The 12,229-nt window shown below is 44.2% G+C and overlaps 1 protein-coding gene across 2 annotated transcripts in view; it reads right to left on the bottom strand.

Moving 5' to 3' along the window:
- Nucleotides 1-11,631, bottom strand: part of LGR5 (leucine rich repeat containing G protein-coupled receptor 5) — a 101,525-nt gene extending 89,894 nt beyond the window's left edge. The window contains exon 1 of one of the 2 annotated variants that reach the window (XR_004778197.2): nt 11,207-11,493. Coding sequence is in view for 1 of the 2 variants with exons in the window: in XM_035543944.2 (XP_035399837.1) it covers nt 11,207-11,421 (215 nt within the window). In the remaining variant the exon portion in view is untranslated. Of the gene's footprint in view, nt 1-11,206 lie in introns of both variants that reach the window. The other variant, XM_035543944.2, reaches the window with a different exon arrangement.
- Nucleotides 11,632-12,229: the final 598 nt, after the last annotated feature.

The following is a 12,229-nucleotide window of genomic DNA, read 5'->3' as shown; positions in this document are numbered from 1 at the left end:
TAACTCCTGCGAAATTCCACCTCACATTTCAGCTCCATCAATAATGCTGCCATGGTGCATAAAGAAAAATGCTGAGATCCCTTTGTTGTGTGTCATCCTCCCCACCTGGCGCAGCCCTGGGCTGCTCCTTTCGGGTCAGCTTACACAGGCCCGCACCACGTGTTCCCCAAGTGCACCCGAGGCCGCGGCAGTAGCAACAGGCCTGCAGTAATTGCACCCAAGTGGACCGATGCAGCAGCTTGCCTGTCACACTTTGAACACCTTGCTTTGCCTAAGAAGCCAGGAGCTGCTCCACGAGTCAAACAGCAAGCAAATGCACCAGTCGCTTTGTCAGACAGCCATCTTCTGAGGAGCCACGATGGGGAATGCAGGTCCGAGGCATTTCCTTGTGATGGACTTGATAGCAGAGAGGGACACAGATTGTTGTCTAATCTTGGTAACAAATGATAGATTACCAAATGTTTTCACTGCTGGAATCACTTCTGATAAACCACACTATGTTATAGTCAGGGAACAAATAGGAGGCTTATTCCATGTCTGATTTTGTTACGTGTCTTTTATTTACCTTTAATGTTAGTGATGATATTACTGGCCCAAAGAATAGAGACATCAGGCTTTGCTGCCAAGGAGTTTTTTTATTATTTTTTTAAAAATGTTTTTCTGTTATTCGTCTGTGGCTAGGACATCCAGACATTTACCAGATTCATATTGTTCCATGATGACACACAGAGTGCTTATTTTCTTATGGTCTAACCTCAATCAGTACATAGTTTTGAGCAACCACCTCACTGCTGCCTTAGGAAAGCTGCGAACACTTTTAACGGAAGCCCTCTGCACTCAGATAAACAAAACCACTAATGAATATAATTTACCATTAATTACTCTCATTGTGTTCTCAGGCAATTATTCATTTGCCAAATACGAAAAACAAATCTGTTTGTGTACTCAACATACGGTGATACTTGGATAAAGATTGAATAATTTGCTTTAGATTAGGCTCACTGCGACCCAACAGAACCCTCTATAATAAAACTAACTGGGACATGCCAGGAGCTCGATCCATATGATCCTAAGAAGTTGCAGTTTTAGCTTCAATGGGAACGGAACTGGTTCATAATTAAGTTTTCACAAACCCTTATCAGCATAGATTAATCTAACAGCATGTTGAAAGCATGCAGCATTTCCCTGTATGCTTCCCACCCAGAGACGTAACACTGTAAATAACACCATGCAGTCAATCTGGATATTGCAAATTCCTTGTGAAATCTGATGCTCGTACAGCAGTGCCCTATGGTCAGGCAGGCAGGAACATAGAGCTACATGCCTGCGAGACGCTATAGCCATGATTGATGATAAATGTAGAAAACAGGCCACATCTGGCTTCAGGTTTACAGGATTCTTCACAGATTGACCGGAGACAGCCACTGAAGGGAGAACAGCTGAGGCATTAATACGAGGACAAACGTGATTTTGATAACTCTATTTGGTGGGATAGTATCTGTCTATGATAAATGTAATGAATATATCACAGTGCTGTGTAAGCATCCTCAAAAAAAATCTGCTGCGTTTTTCACAACAAGAAATAGACTGGAAAATAAAAGAAAATCCCACCTTCCTCCAACTGCTGGAAAGTCTGTGCAGTTGACCACAACTCTGATACAATACAACTCTCCTGGCAGAGTCCACATCCTGACACAAATGACACAGCAATGATCACTTGGCTGCATGATTAAAATATTTTTTCTTTTCTTAAAAACAATTTTGACTTTTATTTGTTTCTGAAAGACAGACACCCTGCACAGTAATAACACATTAAAAGTGTTTTCCTTCATGAGCTGGCAAATTAAAACTGAAATTAATGCTTCATTTTAATTACATTAACCAATGCTTTTCTAAAGACTTTGAATTTTTCAGACTGAATTCATTTTAGCAGTACCAATTCCACAGAATCAAGCTAGTTCTGTTAGTATATGCAGAGCAAAAAACTACCTGAAGTCTTTCCTGGCATAAGTATTGACTTGCACACATGGAGGGACATGCAGAGATGAACCTGGCACTGTGCCTTTTTTCTCCACCCCCTCTAATGATTTATTATAAATACTCCATCCAAATAACCCAAGAAATACTTCCACGATAATATTCTTCCACAAGTATCTGCTTCTACACAATGGCTTTTTCTATTCCAGATTAAAGTTTTTCCCCGTATCAGTATTCAGTAAACATTTGTTTTACTCTAAAGACATCTGCTTCAAGATTTCAGTAATCTGTTCAGCTACGGGCCATGCTGTCTCTGGCCTTCAGACAGACAGTTCCAAGATGCTTGTCCTGCCCTTTCATTTCACATCTCCTACCTTAGCCAGAAGGAAGCAATGTTGTGGCACTCAGCAGTTCACACTACTCTACGTATGTACAGGCAACAGGTCAGATGCGTAGTCTCCACATGCTGAGAAACTTAAAGCCTTTCCAGATGCTGTTCCCAGGATCATGAGCTTTCACATTGTCCTTTGTCAGTGCTGGCCTACATAACACCATGTGAGCACCTTATTTTGCTCCCAATTAACACTTTCACTGTGCTCCACACTCAATTAAAAAACAAAACAAACAAAAAAACAACACAGTATCAGTACTGCAAACCTATGCTCTTCACCCCATCACAATTATCCTTAGGCGTTATCTCCACCAGGGCCAGTTAGTCACACTCTTTTCTGGTAATAACTATGCCAAGGTAACTGTACCCTACAAAGTCCTATTGCAGACTCCTGGCACAAATGCAAACTGTGATTTCGATTACTGCCACCTCTCCTGAGGGTTTGGAATTGGTTGAGGTGCCTGTTGAGAGCCACATTTCAGTACTCTATGGCACTGATACAGACGGATTCCCAGGCTACCTGCTCTCCTCGCAACGCAGTTTGAACTCCTCTGTTAATCCTTCTGAAATTGTGTATGCCTGTTGCAGGTTAAGGTCAATACATTGAAGCTTTACGTGGGGGACACCACAGGGCGTGGGTTGACTTCCTGAGACCCTTATCATGCCACAGGGTTGAACCTGCACTTCTTTTGGCCCTCTTCCAAATTGTTGTCTTTGTACGACTTCAGCATGAGTGCAGGCAATGCTTCCACACTGCACCAAACATATGGATCCTGTACGTTTTTGTCAGCAGGTCAAATATTGCTTTCAGATGCCTGTGTGGATTTTACCTGTTCCAGTAAGAATCTTACATACCCCCAGGTTCAGCCTATGTAGGCAGCCATGATCCAAACTGAAAGGCAGACGTATATCCATATGAAGAGAAGAAAAAAAAAAAAAACAAAAACAAAAACAAAACAACTTTGGTTTTTCACCTTATTTTACCATGCCATACTTGTAATTAGCACCTCATTAAGTGTTTTTAATCTACAGATCTCTAGCATTTATCAGTCACTACCAAATTAGTTAAACTCAGATGTAGGTGGTTGTCTCAGCCATTCCATAAACTAAGACTACACAACAGCTGCACGACTCGCTTCAAGTTGTAAATTGCTTCATTACTGTATCCAGGAGCAGAACCAAAGGTTCTGTTTATTTATTTACCTTTTATTATTATTATTCAATCGCTACCTGGATCCTGGCTATCCCTATCCGATCACTCTCCCCATTCTCAGAAGCAGTTCTTGCCCTTCCCTCATGTTTCCAAAATGGCAACCTCTGTGCAGCAGGGCATTGCAGAAGCTTTGGTTTTGACACCTCTGTGAGGACGAATCTCATTTCTGGACACTGGACAACCTCACCTGCCCCCTATCACATGCATAATTGTAACCTTGTCATGTGCAAGACCACCAGGAGAAAGATTTAATTTCCGAGGCAGCCTCCACGCCAAACTGATCAGGGATAAAAGACCCAAAGGCAAGTTACTCATCAAGGTGGCTTAGAACAGGTAACGCTCAGAGATGGGTGAGGGAGAGCTCTGCCTTATCTTGTTTCCTTTGCCAGTTATGACCTACTTCTCCCCTCAGGGCACGCAGAGACTCATTTACAAACGCAGTGAATGCCAAATCAGTGCAGTTACACTTCTCTTAATGCTGACATCATCTCACATCTGTTCTCTCATTCACTTAGACTAGCGTTTATATTATCACAGGATCCAGAAGGCATGGTACAACTGGCATCCTAAGATGCCTACTGCTGCAGAAACGAGAGCTAGGGAAATTTTATTTCTGCCTAACACTGGTGCTGTAACTGTTTCATCCTCAGGCAAAGCAGCCTGAAGTGTTTGGAAAATGAACTGACAGCAAAAAAACATGAAGAAAATGGAGCAGTACTAGTATTAAACAACTAGTGCTAAACACGATCTTCACTTTTCTACCCTCCACATCCCATTCATGAACAGCATGAACAAATTATTGTATGTTTTTTATGGGAAAAGTTATATATACAAAAGCACGCACACAAAATTAAGACTAAAGGGTTAAGCCTATACACAATCATTATACAAATTAAGTTCCAATCCACCAAACACTTCTGTGGTACTTAAGCAGGTAATACTTAGGTAACATTAATAAACACGGTTACTGTCAATAAAAAAGAAAGCATTTATTCAAGTGTCTGCAAGAGATTTTCCCTGGTGGGAGCAGCACTTTTCTGTACTGCAACCCACTGATAGATTTTGGGCATGTTGTTAAAAGGTGTCTGCCTACCTACCTACCTTCCCAGTACCCACACCAGTATGGTATCTCCTGCCAGAAACCCTCCTGCCTTTCTTGAAATACTACGATGCAAAACGTTTCAGCAATTTTTATCAAAAACACGTCCCTAAAATTACTTGCAATTACATAACAATGTTGAAAGACAGTGCTTTCTAGATTAAACTAAATACACATTTTACATAAGACTTCAAAAAAAATGAAATAAAGGCTTTCAAACAATTCATGGTATACATAATGCATCGGGCTGTGTAAAGACACTGTGTAGCAGAACATCATACTGGAACTATTCCGCACAAATGAGTTCATATTTGGGGAAGGGGACAATTATTTTAAAATTACACAAGGCCTTGCTCCTGCAAACATTTGCACATGTGATTTCAGTGGAACCACTCCTGACACTAAAGTTAAGTATCTGGATAAGTATTTGCAGGATGGGAGCCAAATCATACAATTGGGCCCAAACTAAGAGCCCATTTGTTACCAATAAAATCTTAATTTGGGAGGGGCTGATTATTATAATTATCACTATTGGAGAACACTACACTTCAAAATAACTATTTTTGCAACAGTGTCTAGCCAGGAAAATACAGCTTCTCTTATCCAAGATGGAAGTTAGTGCTGCAGCCAATGCCCCCCAAAACTAAAGCTCACAGCTAAAAGAATGTAATAAACCACGGCCAAATCATAAAACTGGAAGGTGTCTCAGCAAAGGCCTTATCAAGCTGGGGACATCCTATACAGTTCCTGGGGATCTGCACTGCTATCCTATTTCTTTTCTGCTTGGAGTTCCAGGTGTTGCTTGCACCTAGTTTAATGTTCTCCTGGCCAGAGTGCTCGCTTCTCTCCGAGCAGCAGCTGATGGGTTTCTCTCATCCAAACAGCAAAGGCACTCCAGGATGCTATGTCTGAGTGGGTCCTGCTGCTTTAATACTCATTTCAATGTCTCTCATTAAAAAATCAGAAATTCAAGCTGTTGCCCACAGGCTTTTAGGAAAAAAATAAAATATAAAAAACATGCTTCTTGGGTCTAAAACCAGGGGTACCATGTGTTACTGTCATATATAGTACAAGACATTCATCGTCTTAGTTCTGCAGAGTTTTCACTTAAACTTCCATTCCATGAGAAAGAAGAGGGTAGCACTCCTTCAGCAGGCAACAGTAACATTGTCTCAGGCCTTCCCCCACTACGTTTCTTTCTTTTATAGCTCTCCAGGTATTAACCTTCTCACATCTGATCAGTAAAACTGCACAGACATTGCTCAGGTCTTCTCAGTAAACGGCGCAGAGCGTGCAGCACAAGGATTTGCCACATGAATTGCTAAGTCTCTGAGGAGCTAGCATGCTTTGATCACATCTCGTTCTTTTTTAAAGACATTAGGGTATTTTCTTCTAGCTCCAGTCTAAAGCTGTTTTCATATGTCAAAAACACCACATCGTGTTCTGCCGTCTGCCGGTTTACTCAGAGCCAAAGGAACCACACCCTATTTACCATGATTTTACTGGGAAAAGAATCAGGTCTGCTGGACAGTTCAAGGAAGTAAGTGAGGGCAAATACTACAAATTGCATTAATCGAGACCATTCAAGTGACCGGTCAAGAATTACGAAAGCAGCCCATGCAGATGAAATATTATCTTTGGCCAACAAACACAGAATAAAAGCAAGCAATCGGGACGGCAAAACTGGTAGCAATTTTCAATGTTTGAAAGATAAATGACGTCGGAGAGAAGACTGGGTTAACAAGGGAGCACTTGAGGAAAGCCTAATCTCCGTTGGCATGCTGGCTGGGAAGGTCAGCCCAGTGCACGCGTTCCCAGCTGGAGTCGGGCTCCCTCTGCCCAGCCAATTGTCCTCTGCACTTCAGATACCAAACGAAATGGAAGGTGCCTTCACCCTGCCAGCTCCTTGTATTCTTCCAGCTCAAAGACAGCTCCCTTTTCCCCAGCAATTTATGCAGCATTTCCACGCAGCAAATGCTCTCAGGAGAGAGGTAGCGTGAGTCCTTTTTCCCCCTCCTGAGCAGCACAGGGCTCTTTAGAAGGCAGTGAAAAGTTATTTTTGGCACTCTAGTCTCAAGTGGGAAGAGTGACATTCTCTTCTAAAGGGCAGTTTAAATCTAATTTTTTCACAAATAAATTAACTTTGAGTTGATGTATTATGATTTGAAATGTAAAGCAAACCCTTTGAAATCTGGCGAACATCAACTTTACAGTCTGTTACTTCTTCAGTTTTTATGCATCTCTAATTTATCTATGTGTACCATTTACCTCTGTATACCTATTATTGCCACGAGCAGAGAGGAAATGCCTCGTGGTCTTCTCAAAGAGGGGATGTAACACTGAATTCTAAACCCAGAATCTGGATTCACCTTCATCCACAACTGGGACGAGACTCAGGTTATTAACTGAAACCACATGGCAAACGTTTAATTTATTTCAACTAGAAAAGAAAAAAAATGGTTTATAAGGTTTGTAGCTATGTGAAGAAGTACTTTTTAAGAAAAGGCAAACATTTTACTAGCTACCTAACACCTAAACCTTGTCAAGGGATCTGGAAGTGGTAAGAGACTTTGTAAAGTTTGCTTCTGCATAAGGAGATACCCTGCGAAAAGATCTCTTGGAGACACTGCAGTCATTCTCACAGTATTTTAGATGAAGAGGCAGACAAAACTTGAGCCTGCACTGTGAAATGAGAATGACTAAAATAGTGCAGATTTACCCCCAAAGAGTTAGTCTTCAGGTTTTCAGGTATTTCTGGCACAGAAACAACTAATGTCTCATTTCGGAAGTGCAGATAATTTACGGCAACGTACTTTTTAACCTTCAAGAACTAAGTATTGTTTTTCCAAAATTCTCTGTCATTTTTTTCTGCTAAGTGCCCTTAAACACTTGCAGACACCCTCAGAAGTTTACAGGAACAATTATTATCAAAAAAAGTATTATGGAAATGAATGAAGCAGAAGGTCAAAATTTATTTGAGGACTATGTTATAAAACTTCCAATATGCAGTGATTTCCTCTTCATAGACTTCACTGTAATACTATCAATGCTACCATAGTTTTGAAAAGGAATCTTTTTAACAAGCTATTCCTATGAAGAATTACAAATTATATGAATCATATTTTTCAAAATGCTACTACACCTATTTACAATGTACTCAAAACTTTTAAAATGTAACTAACACTTATCCCAGAATAGCTCATTAAGTAAACCATAATGGAAAAGGCAACGTACCGTAGCCTGCAATAATTATACATGTATGCACACATATCTGTGTCAATCCAAGATGGTAACATTATGAAAATATTCCTCTTAAGGGTTTCACGTTAGTCTCCTCATTTAAAGGTTTTGATCACAAAGAACATTGCATCTGAGCTGTTAGATGGCACTGGCATTTATGATACATTTTCGTTTCTGTGCTATCCAGGCACGAAGATCCTCAAAATCTTTAAGAGCTATCATCTGTATTGTCACCACATGACATACGAAAAGATTTTTTTATGCTTGTCATACTAAATATTCTTAAGCAGGAGTTGGCAGATTTTACACTATTTTTAATGAGCATATATTTAGAAGAAGTAGGTTGAGCCTGTGGTGAAAGAATGGAGTTGGGATAAGGCATTCTGGCTTTAATTACTGGCTTTGCCATAAACGTTACCCATAACTTTGAGCAAGCCCTTCTTTGCCTCCGTTTTCCACATCACAGTAACTGGTAACAATACTTCACTATCTCACAGGCTTAGTGTGAGAATTAATGAGGATCCCATGTACCAAAGACTTGTAGATCCTGGCTTCTTCCTTTCACTGTGTACTGAGAGGAAAGTGACAAGTTCTTAATTTGAAACAGAGACTCGGTGCTGCCCTTCAGCACACGGAATTCACATTAATGCCACCAGGAATTGCATTACAAACACTGAGTACACTATTTAGCCTAAAAGTAAATGAAGAAGAAGAAACGGAAAGAAACCACTGGATTCTCCTTGCCTGTTTTTAAAAAGTCTAACAGTTCGTGGCAGTAGATACATAACCATTAAAAAAAAAAAAAGATTTTTGATGGGAAGGCAAGAATTGCAACTTTAAATAACAGTGCAGAAGCATGTAACAGGTCCAGCTGTAGACTACATTTAGCTCTGCTGCAAGAGCACCTTCATACGAAACACATGGAATTTAGCCACTATGATATATCATGATCTGTGCACATTTGTCCCAACATCAAACAAACTTTAATGGCCTCGGCATTTCAAATTTTCACACAATTTCCAGTGGACACCAAGTTATCATTTCTTTTTGTTTTCTATGCAGGTGCCTCAGATAAGAATGACAGAAATTAAGAAAAAAAGCTATATTAAAAAAATAAACTAACTTAACACAAGGTAAAACCACAGACAGTTTTTGGCCAGATGTATATACTGTACAAGAAGGGAATCTACTAGAGAGGATGTTCTTTGCTGGAAAGAGAGTCCATGTGTTTAAAACGGTTTTAATCTCCCACTTTGTTCTAAAGCAGAAATAGTCACTGCGCAAAAAGACATTTCTGTTTTGCTGGGAAAAGAAAACAAACCCAAAGCCAAAAAAAAAAAAAGAGTTAGTTGGCTACTACCAACCTCAAGGAGGGAAACATCTCTGTAACAAGCAGGCATGTTTTAAGATTTGCCATTGCTTAGCCATCTACAGAAAATGAGACTTGACAGCTCTTTACGGAGGGCGGGCAGGAGCTACAGCTCTGCATAATTAGGCAATAATTAATCAATCCAAGAATAACAGCCTGGTAAATTTGGATGCACCAGTCTTTAACCCACTTGACTATTACACTGTGTGTATGCAGTCTTGGTCATTTAAAAGTCTGCCTGTCCTGCAGCGGAGTTTTTACACTTCAGGGTGTTCGTTATGGAACGGCACAGAATTCTTGACTGGAGAAAAGTCATTCCCCTGCTGAAGGACAAGAGGATTTAAAAAAAAAATGTGGACCAGATTAGAGTCCTGCTTAGAAGCAGGTTGCTGGTGGTATATAGCTTTTGAACAGCAGAAGTCCACACCAGTGGTATTTTGACATCATTGTGCATATTTATGTTCTCTTTTTATTCATAGAACAGTCAAGCAGTAGACCCTCAGAAGTTTTTACCAGTTTTAGCATTCCTCCAAGTAATAATGAAATTTGGGCATCTACTTGACATGGGACGTGTACAGGTTAAGTATGCCTTTATATGTTCAGTACCTATCTGTCTGGTTACAACTTTCCAAAGCACCAGAAAGTGCTGTGTCTTGTACATACCCCAAATCCTCATCTGATACGTTAGAAATCAGTGGTGAATTGTGTATGTATCTTGAAGACTGTATTTTTATTGTGTATAGCCAAAGCTCTGCTCTTCTATAAGTGGTATTTAAATAACATGGTGTGTTAACATTATTAATGGCTTTCACTTTGAAACGCTCAGCATAAACTAAGCTAAAATTGATCTTATTAAGATAATTTTCAGATGGCATTTATGTGTACACTATTTAAAAAAGCCTTTCAGCTCTCTAAACCACTGCTATTTCCCCTGAACTAAGCTCTCCCCTAACATATACTTACTACTTACATTTTATCAGTGGCATTTAATTTCTACCTCGCCGATGCTGTCATGTTTGCCCTTCTCTTAGGAAGGCCATTCCTAGTTTACTTTCATCTGCTCCCTCAGATGCGCCGTGTTTTATGTCCTCTGAAGAATTAGCAGCATTAACGGAGAAGCGAGCGAGAATTATCACCGAAGTACCGCAGGCACACAGCGCCGTGAAACCATCCTTACAGTAACCATAGTAGCGAGGATGTCAACAGCCAGCCAAACCCGACGGACAGACGGACGGACACTTTCCGACCCGCAGCGTGCGGGACGGGGAGAAGCCTTCCACTACAGGACCCCTGGACACGCAACCGCAAGGACCTGCGCGAAACCAGCACGGAGACCACCAGAATATCTCACATCAGCACTTCCAACACACACAAACCAAGAGAGCCTGAAGGCCGACCCTTCTCAAAAATAAGAACATATGTATATATTTTAGTATTAACGGAGCTGCCGAGCGCGGCGGGCGGGCTGGTGGCGATGCCCTCACGGCGGGAGCTTGGCGGCTGAGCTCGGGCTGCAGCTCCGGCTCCAGCTCGGGCTGCGGCTCCGGTTTAGGCTCCGGTTTATGCGGCTCCGGTTTAGGCTCCGGTTGCGGCGGGGCCCGGCCACCTGCCTGCCTCCCGGCAGCCCGAGGGGAGATGCGTTAACGATTAAATCGGCAGCAGCCGCAGTTCAAAGCCGCGTCCCGGGAAGCCAAGGTGCAGATAACGTCCCCGCGGACCTGATCGCCCTTCTCCTCTTGCAACCGCCTCCCATCGCCCTCCGGACGGCACATCGCACGGGGACCCTCCAGGCACCGGAGCCGCTTTAGGAGCCCCCGGATAATTAAAAAGCGATTACGAACTTATTGCGAGCCGGGCGCTCGCCCTCCTGTCACCGCCGGGGCCGGGCCCCCCCGCCCCCGTCCTGCCGCCACTTACAGGTAGGAGGTGAAGGCGCTGAGGTCTGCGGGCACGGCCGTGAGCCCCATGTCGGAGCAGTCGGCTCGGAGCAGCATGCCCTCCTGTTCGCAGCGGCACGGCGCCGGGCAGCCCCGCGGCCGCTGCCCGCTGCCCTTCGCCCCCCGCTGCGGGCACAAGGCGAGGAAGAGGAGGACGAGGAGGAGGAGGAGGAAGATGGCGCTGGATGCCGCCATGGGGAGCGCCGGGAGCCGCGGGGCGCCCGCTCGGCTCGGGGGAGCTGCTGCGGCCGCCGCCGCCGCGCCGCTGTCTGTGGTAGCATCGCGGCTTACGCGCTGCTTTAAAGCCCTGCAGCCGGCACCGCGCTCCCGCTGACGCCGCCCCAGCCTTGCCCGCCGAACAGCGACGGGCCCTGCCCGCCTCGCCGTGCGAGCGGGGGCGGCCGCGGGCCCGGCGGGCGGGCGGGGAGGCGGGAGGCGGGGGGGGCCCCCCCCACCTCCCGCCTCCCCGCCCGCCCGCCGGGCCCGCGGCAGCCGCCGCCGCCGTCGCCGTGGCCCGGGGCTCGCCTCAGGGCGGGGATCTCGCCGTGGCGGTCGACGTTTCTGGAAGGTGGGGGGAATGTCGGCTGGCCCCCGCCTGCCGCGGTGTGGCACTTTGCTGTGTTCTCCCCCCCCCCACGGCTGCCGACCCGTCCGTTCATTGCCCCCTCCCCGGTTAAAATGTTGGGAATGGAGCTGAGGTGGGTCGGGTGCTCGTTTGGGGTGGAAAGGAAGTGTAGCCCCCCATTACACCAGCTTCTCACAAGACAACTTGGCCACCCATGAGCTGTGGAGAGGTTGGGATCCACCAGCTGCCCACTCCCGCTCACTTAAATCGCAGGCTTGTGATCATTTCTCTGAGGAGATCTGCTTCCAGTCCTTTTCCCAAGCAGATCTGCTGCCAAGGGAAACTACCTTGTGATGCTGCTGCCAAAAGCTCTTGGGCTGTCCTGCACCCACCTTCTTGCCAGAGCTTCCCCTGGCCTTGCCTTCACGACCTCCTCTG

Source organism: Cygnus atratus, chromosome 1, assembly GCF_013377495.2.
Source record: "Cygnus atratus isolate AKBS03 ecotype Queensland, Australia chromosome 1, CAtr_DNAZoo_HiC_assembly, whole genome shotgun sequence".
In the NCBI taxonomy this organism is placed as follows: domain Eukaryota; kingdom Metazoa; phylum Chordata; class Aves; order Anseriformes; family Anatidae; genus Cygnus; species Cygnus atratus.
The sequence above is the reverse complement of the archived record's forward strand: the minus strand, read 5'-3'. Positions and strand labels throughout refer to the sequence as shown.